At 47.3% G+C, this 20,331-nt stretch overlaps 1 protein-coding gene across 1 annotated transcript in view; it reads left to right on the top strand.

Moving 5' to 3' along the window:
- The window catches only part of LOC121688051 (E3 ubiquitin-protein ligase HECW1), a 99,669-nt gene that overhangs the window by 28,305 nt on the left and 51,033 nt on the right, over window positions 1-20,331 (top strand). Inside the window, exons 6-8 of the mRNA XM_042067370.1 lie at window positions 381-456; window positions 8,969-9,138; window positions 19,954-20,096. Of these exons, the coding sequence (XP_041923304.1) occupies window positions 381-456; window positions 8,969-9,138; window positions 19,954-20,096 (389 nt within the window). The remainder of the gene's footprint in view (window positions 1-380; window positions 457-8,968; window positions 9,139-19,953; window positions 20,097-20,331) is intronic.

The following is a 20,331-nucleotide window of genomic DNA, read 5'->3' on the forward strand; positions in this document are numbered from 1 at the left end:
TTAAGCACTGCAACACTCGGCCGGCTGGGCCAGGAACCAGATGAGTGGACCAATGTCATATAGTTTCAGTAAAGCATTAGTCCGCTTCACTCCTCTCCTCACTCTCTCTAATAACATTGGTCATTTTCTCTGGTGGACATTACTTTGGCTAGTCAGACTCCCTCCTGAAACGTGTGCCTGTTGGGATCGCTCCCTCCTGAAACGTGTGCCCTGTTGGGATCGCTCCCTCCTGAAACGTGTGCCCTGTTGGGATCGCTCCCTCCTGAAACGTGTGCCCTGTTTTATTCTTATATCCTAATCTCTCTATCTATTCTTTCTGTCTGCTCCCCTCTCTCTCTCTCTCTCTCTCTCTCTCTCTCTCTCTCTCGCTCTGTGTCCAGCTGTTGAAGCCTGTGGCATGCCCGGAGGTGACCCAGAGTCTGGGCAGCAGGCGCCTCATCAGTTTCTCCCTGTCAGGTGAGTCTCTCCGCAGATGGACACTGCTCCAGACCTCCTCCTCCTCCACCTCATCTTCCTCCTCCTCCTCCACCTCATCTTCCTCCTCCTCCACCTCATCTTCCTCCTCCTCCTCCTCATCTTCCTCCTCCTCCTCCTCCACCTCATCTTCCTCCTCATCTTCCTCCTCCTCCTCCTCCACCTCATCTTCTTCCTCCTCCACCTCATCTTCCTCCTCCTCCTCCTCGTTTTCCTCCTCCTCCTCCTCTCTCCTTCATGAGGTGGTCTTGTGTTGAACTGCTGTACAGGTCTAAGGACTGCACTGATTACTTTGGAGGAATCTCTCTGGACTTTGGATGTGGTTTTGTGTTCCATATATGGTCTTTTGGGCCCCCACCGTCCACTTCAAAGCAGCGCTGCCTGGAAGGCACTAGGGTTAGGCAAGGGTTAGGTTAGGGGAAAATATGTTTTATTATAGTGGGTGGGTTAGGCAAGGGTTAGGTTAGGGGAAAATACATTTTATTATAGTGGGTGGGTTAGGCAAGGGTTAGGTTAGGGGAAAATACGTTTTATTATAGTGGGTGGGTTAGGCAAGGGTTAGGTTAGGGGAAAATACGTTTTATTATAGTGGCTGACTGTGAGTGCACTGGCTGATTGGATCCGGCCACACCAAAGTGGGAAGGGTGGTGGTGCTGTCTGGATTATGGATATTAATAATATATTATGAAAGTATAGTATATAAGTAATAAAAAATAAAACGTTTTTTTATAATATTAAAGTAAAAGGAAAAACAAAAACTAAAGGGTAGGGCATGGAGACTGGGAGTTGAATTAATGGGCATAGAGGCTGGAGATTGGACTAAGAGGCTGGGGGTAGGGGTTAGACTAAGAGGCCAGGGGTGGGGATAAGGGTTAAGCCAAGGGGTTGGGGGTGGGGAAAAGGGTTAGGTTAAGGGGTTGGGGTTAGGTAATGGGGCTGGGGTTGGGCTAAGGGGCTGGGGTTGGGGTTAGAGTTAGAGTCCCTAGAGTACCGAACTCTTAGGGTCAGGTTTAGGGTTAGAGTTAGGGTTGGGTATGGCAGCACTGCCTAGAAGTCGACAGTAGCCACGCTGCCTTTGTAGTCAATGGCGGAGGCCCAACAGACCATCAAGCCTTGTGGTCCTGTTGTTTGTGTATTGTTTGTGTTTGCTTCAAAATAAAAACTTACATTTTTATTGTATTAATAATTTCATAATGATTATTAAGCAACATTTAGAATTGGAGTTCCAATTCAGCAGAACCAATTGGGCCCTTTTTTATTTGTATCATGTGGGGTGGATATAATTACTTGACAAAAACACAGCAGACTTCGGCAGGATTCCAGATATCCAAGATTCAGGCTTTACTTTACAATAACGCGCGTCAAGGGAGAATACAGCTTTCAGCTCGGAAGCTTCAACTACCATTCTAAGTACTACCGGAAGAGACTGGCTTTTTATGCTCAATTTGCAAGGGTGTGGTTCAAGTGGTGGTCATAGGTACAACGTCCTGTGATTGGCTTTCTCTTCCCGCCATTTAGTCAGCCACACCCAGACACACCTACACACACCTACTTGCTATTAACATATTAGGCAGGCTCCTCATGTAGAAATGTTATACAGGATGTTCTAAACATTCTTACACTTAAATACGACGGAGTATTAGGGCCACACATGAAGAGAAAAAATATTTTTGCCATGGCGAGATTAAACTCGACATGTTGACTTTAAAGTCGACATGTCGACATTAAACTCGACATTTCGAGAATAAAGTTGAAATTTAATGTCGACTTTAATCTCGACGTGTCGACTTTAAAGTCGACATTAAACTCGACATTTCGAGAATAAAGTTGAAATATCATATCTACTTTAATCTCGACGTGCTGACATTAAACTCGCAATAGGCCCTACTGTTTAAACATAGCCTACACAGTTTAAGCTACGTAGCCTACACTAATACACAATATATTACATGAAACATGGGCTTCAAATAGGTGTTATTTCAGATAGATTGCAGATATTCAGATAGATTGCGTCTTGCCTGTTAACTATCATTGCCGTCATCGTGAAGTGCTGTCTCGCGGTTATGGAAATACTATGCCGTTTAGGCTAAATAGCTAGAAAAATATATGTATCCAATGATATAATGTTTCTATACGAAATGTTATTTCACTCTGTTTTACGTGGTTAAGGCTACTGCACATGCACACACATAACTGCCCTTCATGACCCACAGGCCGTCACTCTCCATAGGATAACATGGCAAAACTCATTTTTCTAAAACTGCTTTTCCATGTCTCACCTGCAATACGTAGCCTATAGGAGGCTAGAAACACAGGTATAGCCTAAGCATATATACTATTTTAATCCCGTGAGAGAATATGTGTGCATGCACTTTATTTATGCACTTTGTGTGCATATGTGTGTGTGCAAGTAGGCTACTAGCCTACATGGGGTGGTCGGGAGGACAGCTTCATTCGTCCCTCCATAGACATTCAGCAATAGGCTGTTTTGCATCCATTACAAACAAGCAACGTGAAAGTCTAGGATTGGGGAGAGCGCCTAGTATGCCTCTAGTGCATAAGCATGAAGTTGAACATTTAGATGCAACAACTTGTTTAGAACAACACTTTAATAATAGGCCTACAATAAATAAATAAACCGCTATGACGTTTAGGCTACTTTTGACCATCGCATTTATCGCCTGTAACTCCGTGATAAGGACCTAACAGCAAAGTATTTGGCTGAGCAATGTAGGTTAATATGTTCTATGTTTTGTCCACATGATATAGGCCTATGTCTAATCATTGTTGCACTCGAACACTCTGAATCATTGTTGCACTTGTTGCATTGTTTCATTCGTCCTCCCTTTCAATCGTCCCGAGCGGTCATTCTCTCTCCAAACTAACTTTATTCTCAAAATGTTGAGTTTAATGTCGACACGTCGAGATTAAAGTCGACATGATTTTTCAACTTTATTCTCGAAATGATGAGTTTAATGTCGACACGTCAAGATTAAAGTCGATATTACATTTCAACTTTATTCTCGAAATGTCGAGTTTAATGTTGACATGGCGACTTTAAAGTCGACATGTCGAGTTTAATCTCGTCATGGCAAAAATATTTTTTTCCTTCATGTGTGGCCCTAATACTCCGTCGTACTTAAATCATTGTACTCCTTGTACTGAGACTATAAAAATGATACCAAACATGAATACATTTACAGTTAATAACACAAACATATAATTCAGCTAAAGTTAACCCTAAGGTCTTTGTCTTAACCAAAGACAGAACAAAGGAGCTTGTGGACAGATGGTAGGAGCACATGGTGCCCAGCCAGTGGGGAGCATTTCACACCTACATCTGCATTGAATAGATCAAAGGAAAAGGGAGAGAATACACTCTCACTGTAAATGGGGCTAAGCCTCCATCTAGTCTGGGGCCAGAAAATGTCATAAAAATAACATGTATGTGGTTGGACCTCATGTACACCGTAATTGCACAAAGGCACCATGTGCATCAATAGCAATAGCAACTTTCCTGTTCCACTCTGGGATTTTACTATTTCAACCCTGTAACTTGCCTCTTGAGAGAAGCTCTCACCAATAATGAGTCATCGAGAGGCTCTTTTTCGAATGACTGCACGGAAATACTGTGTTGAGAAGCTTTCTGTGAATACAACATTAAATTCTACTACTAATGGTGAAAACAATTTGTACCACGATGAACTGTATCATAACCACTTTGCTTGTGCAGACACCAAGGTCTGGTTTGATATGGCTAGTATGCTTCATGAACTTGCCCCAACAATATCAGGATTGTTAATTCATAATAATATTCTAAGGAAATTTAATTAAAATCTTGCAAACTATAATGTATCTGAATATCAGAACGCGGCGGCGCGCCTGGTCTACAACCAACCCAAAAGGGCACATGTTACCCCGCTGCTCATCCAGCTACACTGGCTACCTATGGCGGCCCGCATCAAATTCAAGTCTCTAACGCTTGCCTACAAAGTAGTCTCCGGTTCTGCTCCCACCTACTTGAATGCCCTCATACAGACTTACACTACCTCCAGACCGCTGCGCTCCTCTGACGAACGACGTCTAGCTCTACCACCGGTACGCTCAAGCCAAACCAAACTTTTCTCATCTGTTGTTCCTCGTTGGTGGAACACACTGCCAGTTCCTACAAGGGCAGGGACATCCTTTTCCACTTTCAAAAAACTCCTGAAGACCCAGCTCTTTAGAGAACATCTACTCTCATAGCAACACTTACAACAAGTCTTACTGATCCTAGCACTCACCAGCCGTTTTAAACTGACAAGTAACTGTTAAAAACAGCACTCACCGACGCACTTATTCTTACTGTACTCTAATGTTTTTTTTTTTTTTTTTAACTGTCCTAAAATTGTGAGAATTGTTCTAAAAACTTACTGTTTACCATGTTGTTAGTCGCTTTGGTTAAAAAGCGTCAGCCAAATGTAATGTAATGTAATGTAATGTAATGTAATCTGCCAACTATTGAAATTATGATGACAGGACAGTCCCGAAGTCCATAAAGATGGGTGCTGGTTCAGAAATACCCTGTAGTGTTGAAGTAACCCTGTAATGGGTGCTGTTTCAGAAATACCCTGTAGTGTTGAAGTAACCCTGTAATGGGTGCTGGTAAATACCCTGTAGTGTTGAAGTAACCCTGTAATGGAATGGAACACCATATAGCTGGTCAGTGTCTGGGCAGACAGACCCTACGAGGAGTCACGCTGTAGCTAGACTGATGGAGTGAGTGGTCAGAGACGCTCTGAGCTGAGGGGGGGGGGCAGGCCGGCCGTACTGCTAAGTGGGTGACGTGGTGTGTGTTTGTGTATGTGTGTGTGAAGCAAAGCTAGGCAGAGTGGCCAGACAGCGCCTAGGGCTGTGGGGATCTCCGTCCAGCACTCCATGTCAGGATGCCAACCCTGCACTCTTGATCCACGACACAGAGAGAGAGAGAGAGAGGGAGAGAGTCTGACTGGACAGATCTGGAACACAGTGTCCTTTTCCTGTATGTTTACAAGTAAAAGGGGGGGGGGGGTAGCAGTAGAGACAAGAAAGAGAGGAGGCATAGAATAGTAGGGAAGGAGAAAGAGAGGAGGGATAGAATAGTAGGGAAGGAGAAAGAGAGGAGGGATAGAATAGTAGGGAAGGAGAAAGAGAGGGAGGAGGGATAGAATAGTAGGGAAGGAGAAAGAGAGGGAGGAGGGATAGAATAGTAGGGAAGGAGAAAGAGAGGAGGGATAGAATAGTAGGGAAGGAGAAAGAGAGGGAGGAGGGATAGAATAGTAGGGAAGGAGAAAGAGAGGAGGGATAGAATAGTAGGGAAGGAGAAGGAGAGGAGGGATAGAATAGTAGGGAAGGAGAAAGAGAGGCACACAGGCAGGCAAAGAGGGAAAAAGAGAAAAGAAGAGCTGATTGTGGACAGAAATAGAGGGATAGAGGGATAGAGGGGTAGAGGGATAGAGGGGTAGAGGGATAGAGGGATAGAGGGGTAGAGGGATAGGGGGGAGAGAATGAATGGAACAGATGGAAGGCAGAGACAGACAGACAGACACACACACAGACAGGCAGACAGACACACACACACAGACACACACACACACACACACAAACACACACACACATACAGATAGACAGACAGACAGACAGACACACAGACACACAGATAGACAGACAGCCAGACAGACAGACACACACACACACACACAGACAGACAGACAGACAGACAGACAGACAGGCCGGCAGAAGGAAATACAGTAGTTTAAGAGGCTCAGTGATTATGTGTCAGTGCCTCAGTCTTGTATGTGGAATGGTGCTGTGGCTCTTGGTCTCCTCTGTCCTTAGTGGCTGTTTAAGGAAGTAATTAGCTCCACTGGGAACCACGCTGTCTCTCTCTCTCCCTCTCTCTCTCTCTTGCTCTCTCTCTCTATCATCTCTCCCTCTCTCTCCTCTCTCTCTCCCCCTCTCTCTCCTTTCTCTTTCTCCACCCCCCCCTCCATCTCTCTCTCCCTCCCTCTCCTCTCCTTCTCCTCCACATTCCCTGTCTCCTAGAGATGGCTTTGGCTTGGACCCTGGTGTGTTTTGTCTGGTGGAATGTGGAGGGCTTGGCCACAGCTGCAGGATGATGGGTGTGGAGAGCAGAGAGTGCGAGTGAGTCTCCGTGCCAGAGTGGACACCACTCAGCCCACAAGCGTCCTCTCTTAGATCGGCAGACGGTCACCTGACAGGGTTGTGCAATGGCCAGAGAACACTTGTTTTCCCCCCACGTGCCAACAGCGCACAGGAGCCCGAGTGGGAATTCTGAACGGACATGCACTCAGTTTCTTTCATAATCTATGCATGATGGGTAACAGATGCATGATGGGTAACAGATGCATGATGGAGAGGCACCCGAGTGTTGTTCTTATTGTCGTACGGTGTAAGAGGATCAGTACTTAAAATACAGAGATCGAAACAGAGCTATCTTGAGATGTCTAATTTAATCTAGCTCTCCAGTTTCAGGTCAGACAAATGTACGACCTCTTCAGTTTTGGTTTAGCCTCGGGGTGGGCTAGTTAGTGTAGGTCTTGAACTAACAAGCAGAACTAATGAACGGAATTGGCTGCTCAGTTCATGGGTGGACCAGTTATGTCATCTCTGCATCCTTTCTCTCCCTCCAACCCTCCTCCATGTCCCTCTCTTCTTTACTCTCCTCCTCCTCCTCCTCTCTTCGTGCCTTTTTCCTCTCTCCTCCTTTCCTCTCATCACCTGTTCTGTCCTCTCCTCCTCTCATCACCTGTTCTGTCCTCTCCTCCTCCTCATCACCTGTTCTGTCCTCTCCTCCTCCTCCTCTGTCCTGATTGGCTTGCTCAGTTCATGGGTGGACATTCACTTCCTCCATCGTGCTGTTTGACCGCTTCCCTTCCTGTCTAACTCGCTCTCTCAGCCTTTCCATTCCAATTCAATTCAATTCAATTCACGTGAGCTTTATTGGCATTGCTGTTTCAATTCTGCATTGCTAGAACAAACAAATGCAGTATATTTGAGTAAACAAATGCAGTATATGTGAGTACAACTCACAAAAACACTACTGTATGAAGTATCATTGTTTACATCATACATAAACAACACAATACAGCTAACATACACTCCCCACACACTCCCCATGCACTCCCCACACACTCACCACACACACTCCCCATGCACTCCCCACACACTCCCCATGCACTCCCCACACACTCCCCACACACTCCCCATGCACTCCCCACACACTCCCCACACACTCCCCATGCACTCCCCACACACTCACCACATACTCCCCACACACACACACTCACCACGCACTCCCCATGCACTCCCCACACACTCCCCATGCACTCCCCACACACTCACCACACACTCCCCATGCACTCCCCACACACTCACCACACACTCCCCATGCACTCCCCACACACTCCCCATGCACTCCCCACACACTCCCCATGCACTTCCCACACACTCCCCACACACTCCCCATGCACTCCCCATGCACTCCCCACACACTCCCCATGCACTTCCCACACACTCCCCATGCACTCCCCACACACTCACCACACACTCCCCATGCACTTCCCACACACTCCCCACACACTCCCCATGCACTCCCCACACACTCCCCATGCACTCCCCATGCACTCCCCACACACTCCCCACACACTCCCCACACACTCACCACATACTCCCCACACACTCCCCATGCACTCCCCATGCACTCCCCACACACTCACCACACACTCCCCATGCACTCCCCACACACTCCCCACACACTCACCACATACTCCCCACACACTCCCCATGCACTTTCCACACACTCCCCATGCACTCCCCACACACTCCCCATGCACTCCCCACACACTCACCACACACTCCCCATGCACTCCCCACACACTCACCACACACTCCCCATGCACTCCCCACACACTCCCCACACACTCACCACATACTCCCCACACACTCCCCATGCACTTTCCACACACTCCCCACACACTCACCACATACTCCCCACACACTCCCCATGCACTTTCCACACACTCCCCACACACTCCCCATGCACTCCCCATGCACTCCCCACACACTCCCCATGCACTGTCCACACACTCCCCACACACTCACCACACACTCCCCATGCACTCCCCACACACTCCCCATGCACTCCCCATGCACTCCCCACACACTCCCCATGCACTTTCCACACACTCCCCACACACTCCCCATGCACTTCCCATTCTTTCCCCTACCTTCTTCTTCCGCTACACTTTGACTAGTACTCTAGTACTTAAAACTGCTGCACTCTCACTCTCTGGTATTGATTGATGTAGTGTGCAGTCTCCTCTGCATTGTAGACTGAATGTTATTTTCCTTTTTTTAAATCGCTTTTGATAAAAGTGTCTGCTAAATGAATACATGTAAATGTTAATGCATTCTTTCTCTCTCTCTCTCTCTCTCTCTCTCCCTCTCTCCTCAGACGTCCAGGCAGTGGGGCTGAAGAAGGGGATGTTCTTCAACCCCGACCCCTACCTGAAGATCTCCATCCAGCCCGGCAAGCACAGCACCTTCCCTGCGCTGCCCCACCACGGCCAGGAGAAGAGGTCCGGCATCGTCTGCAACACCATCAACCCTGTCTGGCAGCGCGAGGTCAGTCCTGCACAGTGGTCAGAGGTCAGGGGTCAGGCACGGTGGCTCACCACAGCTGGTTGATTATTACAACACCGCAGCCATCACTATGACTACATTGCATATGTCTGGTTTGTCACTCACAACTATTTTTTGTCATTGCGTATAATGCCAAGGGGAGTCTATGTCATCATGTATTTGAAATGTGTATCTTTTTATTTTTTTCCTTATTTCCATATTTGGATTTATTTTGCACGTGCAGTGATATGTCAAATGTGAACTACTCTCACACCGTATTCTAACGGCATATGATGTGAACGAGTGTCAGCCAAAAAATCAGTTTGATTATTCTGTTTTCAATTAGAATGTCCTGACTGCTCGCAAGCAAAGCAGCAGCAGCGTGATGTGGCTTTACCTTTTGAGTAGAACTTTCGTCAAACACCCTGTTTCTGTGTCCTGTCTGTCGCTCACGTTGTTCTGCAGTCGGACACTCGCATGCAGTTAGGTCAAGCTGTTACAGTCTGCTGCAGAAGATCAGTCAGATAATGTTGGGGGAGCAGGGAAGGGGAGGAATCCCAAGCAGTGATTAAAATGGTCAAAGACTAGAAGCTGCCTCAGCCAGAAAAGGTCAGTGTCTGTCTGCCGCCCAGTCTGGCCCCAGTGTGTGCGAGGTGGAGAGTCTGTCAGAAGCCCTTACCATCAGCGACTGCGACTGGCGAGCAAGTCTCCTGCAGTGCCACTGTTGAACCAACAGCACCGGCGGGTGGTGCCCGTACCATATTTGGGTGCAGGTGGCCGCGTGGACCCGGGCTCAGGTCCAGGTCATTTCCTGATCCCACCCCATCTCTCTCTCACCTTCCTGTCAGTCTCACAATCCTATCATAATAAAGGCAAAAATAAAGGTTATAATAAAAATACTAAAAAATATATATACCTAAAATACAACAACAAAAAACATCCTCCAGTCTCAGAGACCTGGATGCAGCAAACCCAAATACCTGAAGACATGCAAATGAGAGAGAGAGAGAGAGAGAGAGAGAGAGAGAGAGAGAGAGATAGAAAACAGGACATGACTTTGTGAAAAGTTTCCCTGAGCGTGACAAGGAGACAGTGAAAGTGATCGATGCACTGCTCACGCAGAGATGTTTGGAGAGTTGTTGTTCCACGCTCTCAGAACGCGATGAGACAGGAGGCTTTATAAGAAGCGCGTCATGTCTGCGTGCTGCGGGTTCTTGGGCTTCAGACGGAACATGAAAGCAGGAAACCGCCCGCTGATGCGGAGCCTCCGACAGTTCTCTCCCTCAGACCCGAGGCGCGCCTTTCATTTCTCAAAATCACACACACACACACACACACACAGACTGTTTCAGACTGCCGATATGGAGGTGTGGTGTTGCTTGTCTTAATGAGCATGTCTTGTGCCCTATTTAGTCTGAGTTTTATCATCACGCCTTTCAAATCAACCCAAACCTCCTACTTGCTGAAGTCATAACCGTGTGCATAGAGTGCTATAGGCAGTGTGTGGACAGTCTACATGGAGCACTTTGTGTTGCAAATGTATTCCCCCCAATCCAGGTGGGGGGGGGGGGGGGGGGGTCCCCTTTCCATCTCCATGGCGTTGTTCTCTGATTTGGCTTAATGTTTCCACTGGGATACGAGATAGGCATCCACCCCAAGATGCACTTTGTGTTGCAAATGTATTCCCCCAAATCCAGAGATGAAAAAGAGGTGAACACTAGCCTAGAGACCAAGTGACTCTTAGAGCAGATGTGGACACTACACTAGCCTAGAGACCAGGTGACTCTTAGAGCAGATGTGGACACTACAGTAGTCTGGATACCAGGTGAATCTTAGAGCAGATGTGGACACTACAGTAGTCTGGATACCAGGTGAATCTTAGAGCAGATGTGAACTCTAGCCTGGAGACAAGGTGACTCTTAGAGCAGATGTGGACACTAGTCTGGAGACCAGATGACTCTTAGAGCAGATGAACACTACAGTAGTCTGGAGACCAAGTGAATCTTAGAGCAGATGTGAACACTAGCCTGGAGACCAGATGACTCTTAGAGCAGATGTGAACACTAGCCTAGAGACCAGATGAATCTTACAGCACATGTGAAAACTAGCCTGGAGACCAGATGACTCTTAGAGCAGATGTGGACACTAGTCTGGAGACCAGATGACTCTCAGAGCAGATATGAACACTACAGTAGTCTGGAGACCAGATGACTCTTAGAGCAGATGTGGGCACTAGTCTGGAGACCAGGTGAATCTTACAGCAGATGTGAACACTACAGTAGTCTGGATACCAGGTGAATCTTAGAGCAGATGTGGACACTACAGTAGTCTGGATACCAGGTGAATCTTAGAGCAGATGTGGACACTACAGTAGTCTGGATACCAGGTGAATCTTAGAGCAGATGTGGACACTACAGTAGTCTGGATACCAGGTGAATCTTAGAGCAGATGTGAACACTACAGTAGTCTGGATACCAGGTGAATCTTAGAGCAGATGTGGACACTACAGTAGTCTGGATACCAGGTGAATCTTAGAGCAGATGTGAAAACTAGCCTGGAGACCAGATGACTCTTAGAGCAGATGTGGACACTAGCCTAGAGACCAGATGAATCTTACAGCACATGTGAAAACTAGCCTGGAGACCAGATGACTCTTAGAGCAGATGTGGACACTACAGTAGTCTGGATACCAGGTGAATCTTAGAGCAGATGTGGACACTACAGTAGTCTGGATACCAGGTGAATCTTAGAGCAGATGTGGACACTACAGTAGTCTGGATACCAGGTGAATCTTAGAGCAGATGTGGACACTAGCCTGGAGACCAGATGTGAATCCACTCTAGCAGAAACCTCTGGTCATGGCCCCGGCTGTGGCGCGACTGGCTGGGGCACCTGCACCGTATGCCGGTGCTCCTTTCTGGATCCCACCCCGACTCTCTCTCCCACTTGCTTCCTGTCATTCTTCACTGTCTTGTCATAAAAGGCATAAAAAGGCTATAAAATAAAATAAATATACTCAAAAACCTCTGGTCACTGTCACTGTCACACTGATTTCCCGAGCCAATTACATCGGTTTTTCTGGTGTGGGATGGGAAACACTGTTATGTGAGATAGCAGCTCTCCACAGAGTGGGCTGGGATACTCTCTCTGTTGCACTGTCCTCTCTCCCCCCTTTTCTCTCTCTCCCTCTCTCTGTTGCACTGTCCTCTCTCTCTCTCTCTCCCTCTCTCTGTTGCACTGTCCTCTCTCCCCCCTTTTCTCTCTCTCCCTCTCTCTGTTGCACTGTCCTCTCTCTCTCTCTCTCTCTCTCTCTCTCTGTTGCACTGTCCTCTCCCTCTCTCCGTTGCACTGTCCTCTCCCTCTCTTTCTCTCCCCCTCTCACTCTCTCTCTGTTGCACTGTCCTCTCCCTCTCTCTCTCTCTCTCTCTCTCTCTCTCTCTCTGTTGCACAGTTCTCTCCCTCTCTCTCTCTCTCTCTGTCTGTCTTCCTGTTTATGGATGTGTTTGTATGCTTGTTTCTCTGTGTTTGGGGGTTGCCCTTGCGAATGCATTGTTAAATGAGCTGTCCTACTCTCTCACACACTCTATTGTGTGTGTGTGTGTGTGTGTGTGTGTGTGTGTGTGTGTGTGTGTGTGTGTGTGTGCGTGCGTGTGTGTGCACAGATGAGTAGGTGTTACCGGGGTTGTCCCCGCCATTAGAGTGCTCCTAGCCTGACAGTACGGCTGCGTTGTCACAGCCTGTTTTGTAGCAGAATCTCCAGACACCTGTGTCAGCTCTCCCCAAACCACCCCCCCACCCCCCTCTGGCTGACTGAGCAGCAGACAAATGGATGTCACGCACGCACACGCACATGCTCTCGCACACACACACACACAGACACATACACAAACACACACACACACAATTTCCCATCTGTGATTCCTGTTCCCCAAGGTGTTTGTGTGTGTGTGTGTGTGTGTGTGTGTGTGTGTGTATCTGAATGTGTGTGTCTAATTAACTCGTGGATGACTTTTCATATTAATGCCTGAGTAACTGAAGGACACAATCCCACTTCCTCAGCATTGGGACGGGGCAAATGTGTCAAAATGCACCGCAATGTTGTGCATAATAGTGTGGTCACATGACTTGCTTTTGCATTATTCAGCATTAGAGACAGCACACCATATCTGATGTACAGTATGCTATGTTTTGCTAATTCAAATCACCCTCAATATGACATCCCCAACTCACACTCACACACACACACACACACACACACACACACACACACACACACACACACACACACACACACACACACACTTGGATGAGGTGTATAGTGATCATACTAGAAATAGTGGAAATGTTAGGGAAATGTTAACTCATTGAGTGCCAAAAACATAATATTACGTTTTTCCTTCCCATGCGTTGAGTGCCAAAAACGTAATATTACGTTTTTAGCTTTTTTTTTTAAATTACGAAACTAGACACTCTAACACACCTTATATGTGATTTTGGGAACTCTGTGATGAATGGAAATGAAATATATGACGATCGAAAACTCATGAAAACGCACAATCTGGACATTTTATCTGGACATTTTATCATAACTCTTTTGCCGCTTTGGGTCAAATCAGTGACGCATCCACGTCAGCTCAAAACCAGGACATTTTCGCTGATCACTTCCCGTAAAGTTTACAGGCAAAAAACTAGCCACTGTTTAGTTTGTTATTTCTCAGGAACAGAGGAGTGTAGAAATACACGGTTTGCACCCACTGAGAGCTTAAAGTCTCACCTTTCAAACGAGCCATTGTATGTGTTCATAGCTATAACACAGAATATGCTGTGGCTGTACAAAAATCATCAACAATGGTCTAGATTGCTGGCACTCTAGGACAAAGCTTCCGAAAACAGCTTGGCATTCAATGAGTTAAGGCAAGGGATCTCTCAAAAGAGAGGAATGACATTGTGAGAGATGGAAATGAGAACTAGCAGGAAAGGGATAGCTACTAGCGTGTGCGTGTGTGTGTGTGAGTGTGTGTGTGTGTGAGTGTGTGTGTTTGGGGGGGGGGTCTCCTTTCCATCTCCATGGCTGTGTTCATGTGATTTGGCTTAATGTTTCTACGGCAATACGAGATAGGCATCCACCCCAAGATGGAAGGACCTCTTGGAAGTGTGGAGTGTGATTTCTATGACAACCATATCATGTGAGCTCTCTGATTGGTAGACTCACATTCCTGGGAACCCTACAGAATCTATCTCTGCTATGCTATGTTTGTTCTCTCTCTTTCACCCTAAGGTTGTCACAATATCAACATTTCATTTGTCAAACCTCCCGTTCATTCAATTCCCATTCAATTTGTGAAATTGTTTATGAAATCAATATCATATATCGATTATCATGACAAAAAATACCACAATAGCGATATTATCGTGATATCTATAGCAATCATTAAAAGGAGAAAGCAATCACTTAAAATATAAGTTAATTTCATTCACTCTCTCTCTCTCTCTCTCTCTGTATTTCTCTCTCTCTCCTCTCTTTCTCTCTCTCTCTCCTTCTCTCTCTTTCTCTCTCTCTTTCACTCTCTCTCTGTATCTCTCTCTCTCCTTCTCTCTCTCTCTCTCTCTCTCCTCTCTCCCTCCTTCTCTCCCCTTCATTTCTGTTGGCATTTGTATGTCTTCTGCTCTGCATGTCTATTGATTCCCAGTGACCTGGTCAGCTGTGGGAGCAGCATGGCCTTCTGTGACCACACACACACACACAGAGACACACACATTGTCATGTCCCCTCCTAAAGAGCATAGTGATGATTTACTGAGACCAGATTCACACTCGTGACCATTCCTGATGCGGTATCATGATGTCATTTCCCCTCCTAAAGAGCATAGTGATGATTTGCTGAGAACAGATTCAGACTTATTTGGCCAGAGCTGAATGAATCCTGATCATTGCCACCGATGATCCTCATCTCGTTACCATGGTAATTCTGATCCTCATCTCAATACCATGGTAATTCTGTCCTCCCTCCTCCTCCAGCAGGGGCACGTGGGTTCAATATGGCCGCCCGTTCACAGCTCGCGTGCGGACAGTGCGATTACTAATGTGCAGTGCCGAGCAGAGTGACCAACAGAGTCTGACAGCGATGCCTCATCGTTGTCGTCCACTCTAGTGCGTAAGGGGTGCGGGCGACGCCTCAGTGGTGTGTGTGTGTATGCTGTGATGCCTCGCCCGAAAATGGCATATTTCTGACCTTATCCACAGAGCTTGTTTGTTTGTTTTCACACAGGCTTACAAACACCCTCATGTGAGATAAAGACATTCCATGGCTGCGCTTGCGCGAGCGCAATGTCCAAATGCTTGAGTCATCTACTCGGCCCCTACTAGTGTGACTCTAAAAGCATGAGCGCGACATCTAATTGGTTAGACCGTGGAAGGGTTCAAAGGTCAGGGGGTTTGGAATCTGGTCATTTCTGCGCTGTCAACACAGTGGTTTTTACACTGAGAGCACAGTGGTGATGAATGGTTTGTCTGGTGTGTATTACTGTGTTATGAAATATCCAGTGATGCTTGTTTTGGTGAGGAGCCGTGTCTTGCTTTAACATGGTGTCTGTTTTGGTGAGGAGCCGAGTCTTGCTTTAACATGGTGTCTGTTTTGGTGAGGAGCCGTGTCTTGCTTTAACATGGTGTCTGTTTTGGTGTGTGGAGTCGTGTCCAAAGACAAACCCCATAACCGCACACACCCTGGTAAAGTCCCTTTGATTCTGTTTTCAAACAGAATACATCTCTCTGTCCACAGCAGGCCTGTGCTTGTGTCATGCTCCTTGAATCCCGTTTGCTACAGACCTGTGCTCCGAATCAGAAATTGTCTTTTCTCTCCGACGACATGCTATGCTTCAACAAACACTACAAAATAGCAAAGGGAAGTGAAAGAGCCGCAGCAGCTTGGGAATCCTTCATCCGTAAACATTCATAATGTAATGATGTGGTCCCGTCCCCTGTAGAGAGCTAGTGTTTATTTCCTTGGTTGTCGTAGTGACAGGGGTGGATGGAGAAATGTCCAGCAAATGACCACCAGTCAGGTCTTGACCTCTTGACCTCTCCCCTGGTAAAGATTGCCTGTCTGGATCGACCATGTTTCACTGAGTTCCATGGAGCTCTACCCAGTCTGGCATGTTTGTTACACCTGTTTGTTGCACCTTTGTGACTACCGTGGTGTGGTGGTGGTAGTGTAGTGGTTAAGGAGCTGGGCTAGCGTGGTGTGATGGTGGTAGTGTAGTGGTTAAGGAGCTGGGCTAGCGTGGTGTGGTGGTGGTAGTGTAGTGGTTAAGGAGCTGGGCTAGCGTGGTGTGGTGGTGGTAGTGTAGTGGTTAAGGAGCTGGGCTAGCGTGGTGTGGTGGTGGTAGTGTAGTGGTTAAGGAGCTGGGCTAGCGTGGTGGTAGTGTAGTGGTTAAGGAGCTGGGCTAGCGTGGTGTGGTGGTGGTAGTGTAGTAGTTAAGGAGCTGGGCTAGCGTGGTGTGGTGGTGGTAGTGTAGTGGTTTAGGAGCTGGGCTAGCGTGGTGGTAGTGTAGTGGTTAAGGAGCTGGGCTAGCGTGGTGTGGTGGTAGTGTAGTGGTTAAGGAGTGGGACTAGCGTGGTGTGGTGGTGGTAGTGTAGTGGTTAAGGAGCTGGGCTAGCGTGATGTGGTGGTGGTAGTGTAGTGGTTAAGGAGCTGGGCTAGCGTGCAGTAGCCTGAAAGTTGTGGGTTCAATTCCTGGCTTCCACCATTGTGCCCTTGAGCAAGGCACTTAACCCCAAGTTGCTCCTAAGACAATGGCCCTTGTGATATAATATGAGACAAATGTCAGACACCTTGGACAACCGTGTCTGATAAATAAATACATGATTCACTTTGGACAACCGTGTCTGATAAATAAATACATGATTCACTTTGGACAACCGTGTCTGATAAATAAACACATGGTTACACTAAGTCAAATTCCTCAAAGTGTTTTTGGTGAGAAAAAAAATAATTTGCAATAAAACACAATTCTGCTGATTGTGGTTCTGATTCTGAATCTTTACAAATTGTATGTTTATGTTCATCAGGCTGTAATGGCATCGGCAGAATATCCTTTATATAATCTTTGTACAATGATAGATAACATTTCCAACTGTTCTAACATGAATATGAAGCATCTAAGTAGCGAGAAGATATAGTTTCCCCATTGCATCTGTACGGTGAAGCCTTTTTCAAAACTCCTCTTCTCTGTCTCTCCTGGCTGCCTGGACAGACCCTGCAGTCTCCTCAAATGGCTGCAGGCCAGTAGGCTGCAGTGTGTAGCTCCGGATTGAACAGAGATAATGCAGGAAGCAGAGACGAGTCCCACCAGGCAGGAGGAGGAAGCAGCTATCAGCGAGGCGTTTGGAAGGTTCCGGGTCTCCCAGAGAGCTGCGAATGGGTCTCGGAAAGCGGCAGCATCTCCACAGATTTGACCACAGCTGCTAAATGATAGCCATCTCATTCATCTGATGATATACAGTAGGGCAGCTAGGCCTGAGCAGAGAGGAGGGGGTCGGGAGGCTATGAATGAATGCATCGCTAATGAGGGCAAGGGATTCTCTCTCACTTCCTCTCTCTCTCTCACTCCCTCTCTCTCTCTCACTTCCTCTCTCTCTTTCTCACTCTCTCTCTCTCACTTCCTCTCTCTCTCTCCCCCTCTCCATCTCCTCCCTCTCTCTTTCTCTCTCTCTCTCCCTCTCTCTCTTTCTGCCTTTCTCTCTCTCCCCCTTTCCCCCCCCCTCTCCCTTTCCTTCTCTCTCTGTCTTTCTCTCCCTCTCTTTCTCTCTCTCCCCCTTTCCCTCCCCCTCTCCCTCTCTCTTTCTCTGACATGTTCCCTCTCTTTTCTCTCTTTCTTCTCCCCCCCTCACACTTCCCCTCCTCCGCAAAGGACCATAAATGGGGGGGGGGGGGGGGGGGCTGCTGTAATTTTCAATTAAAAGCCGTCGCTAAGCATCACAAAGCAGTGGGGTGGAGAGGCCAACTGTGGGGAGGAAATGGCTCTCAGCTGTGAGCTGTGCTGATTGAGTGTGCTGGGGGGAGTGGCTAGGCCCGCTAACTAAACGAGATAGAAGAGAGGAGTTTCAGGGGTGTGTGGAAGGCCCGCTAACTGAACGAGATAAAGAGAGGAGTTTCAGTGGTGTGTGGAAGGCCCGCTAACTAAACGAGATAAAGAGAGGAGTTTCAGGGGTGTGTGGAAGGCCCGCTAACTAAACGAGATAGAAGAGATGGCGTAGGCACTGTTTAGTCAGGAGTTTCAGGGGGGTATGGAAGGCCCGCTAACTAAACGAGATAAAGAGAGGAGATACGGAGAAGAGGCTGCGTGCTCTCTCTTCTCCTCTCTGCTGTGGTCACAGCGGTGACTCACCTCCGCTTGGTGGACTGCAGCTGAAACTTGATCGGCGAGGTCGGGGCAGTAGCACACAGCACACGCCGCAGTTAATACAGTTTCACTGTCAAGGTGCACCAGGTCACCTTGCCACACACACACACACACACATATACTGTACACACACACACATAGACACATTTACACACACACACACACACACACACAAACGTACGTGTGCACACACACACACATTCACACACACACACACACACATATACACACACACACACACACACACACACACACACAAACGAACGTGTGCACAAACACACACACACACACGCATATCCTATTTCCCGCCTTATGTGACTGTTTTTAGCCCCTCAGCAAATCTCCTCTGTCCCTCCACCCTTGTGTACCACCCTGGCGTCTAACAGTATCACATGCTGCCGGTGACTTTGATTCCAAATATGGTATATGATGCTGACCAGGTCTGGGCCTGTGCTGGATCTGTAGGAGAGTCGGTCGATATCTGAACTCCCACAACAACCCTAAAGTGAGTCTTCTGAGCTCCCTGTGTGGAGGGGGATGCTTTTTCTGTTTCCTTTACGCTTGTGTCCAATGTATTCCTCTCTTCTCCACCCATCCTTGGCACAGAGCACGGGGCTTTAAGCACCTTGGAGAGCGCTCTAGCTCTCCTGGCAGACCGAGCACCTTCAGCACCATGGACAGCTGCAGAGTGTGAGAGAGAGAGAGAGAGAACGAGAGAAAGAGAGAGAGAGAGAGAGAGAGAGAGAGAGAGAGAGAGAGAGAGAGAGAGAGAGAGAGAGAGAGAGAGAGAGAGAGAGAGAGAGAGAGACGGGTCTGGAATCCGCAGTCCACTACGCCAGACACACGGCTCGTCTAGTTTGCATTCTCTGCATAGATCCTGGTTGTAATCCTGCAATAGGGAGAGTTCCACTGAAGAGGCTGCTTTCTCAGGCAGACCGTCTGCTGGGATCCTCCTGTGTATTTTGGCTGGTCAGAGAACAAACACAAACACATTTGTGAGCAGAGTAAACAATTGCTCTAATCATGCTGATTGTTATGTCTGGGCATTAAAATCTTTCCAGATCAGATCTGTAAAATGCCCATTCTAGTAAGTGGGAAGCACAAAACCTCATGTAGAGCTCTTGGTCATTCCTGTTCTCTGAGTAACTTTACATGAATGTGCCCACGACATGCATACATGTAAGTTCAGGAATTGCACAAGGTTTGTATTTGATCATCTCCCTATCTTTGTTTGTTTCTGGTATAAACACTTCTCTTGTAATGGAGCATTTGTTATATGTAGGAGTGGTGTGCCTAACTAACAACTGAACTGAATTAACACAGACATGTCACTCAGATGTTATATGTAGGAGCGGTGTGAACTGAATTAACACAGACATGTCACTCAGATGTTACTTTCCTGTGGCCCCTCCCTCAGCGTTTCAACTTTGTGTCGCTGCCCACGGACGTGCTGGAGATCGAGGTGAAGGACAAGTTTGCCAAGAGTCGGCCAATCATCAAGCGTTTCCTGGGCAAGCTGTGTGTGCCAGTGCAGAGACTGCTGGAGAAGCACGCCATCGGGTAGGTCGCCATGGAGACCATCCCAGAGCAACAACCTGACATCACTCAGATGACTAAGAGGACTGAATCAGTTCTGATGATTCTTCTGACGTCACTCAGTTTAAGTTTTTTCTTATTTCTGTAAGAACTGAACTTCACTCTTTCCATATGAAGCTGGTGTATGTTAACAAGGGTGTAAATTATAGGACATGGCTCTGGGTCCGCTGTGGATGCTGTACTCATGTGTCTCACGTGT

The sequence above is a fragment of the Alosa sapidissima genome, chromosome 17 (genome assembly GCF_018492685.1).
Source record: "Alosa sapidissima isolate fAloSap1 chromosome 17, fAloSap1.pri, whole genome shotgun sequence".
Lineage (NCBI taxonomy): Eukaryota > Metazoa > Chordata > Actinopteri > Clupeiformes > Clupeidae > Alosa > Alosa sapidissima.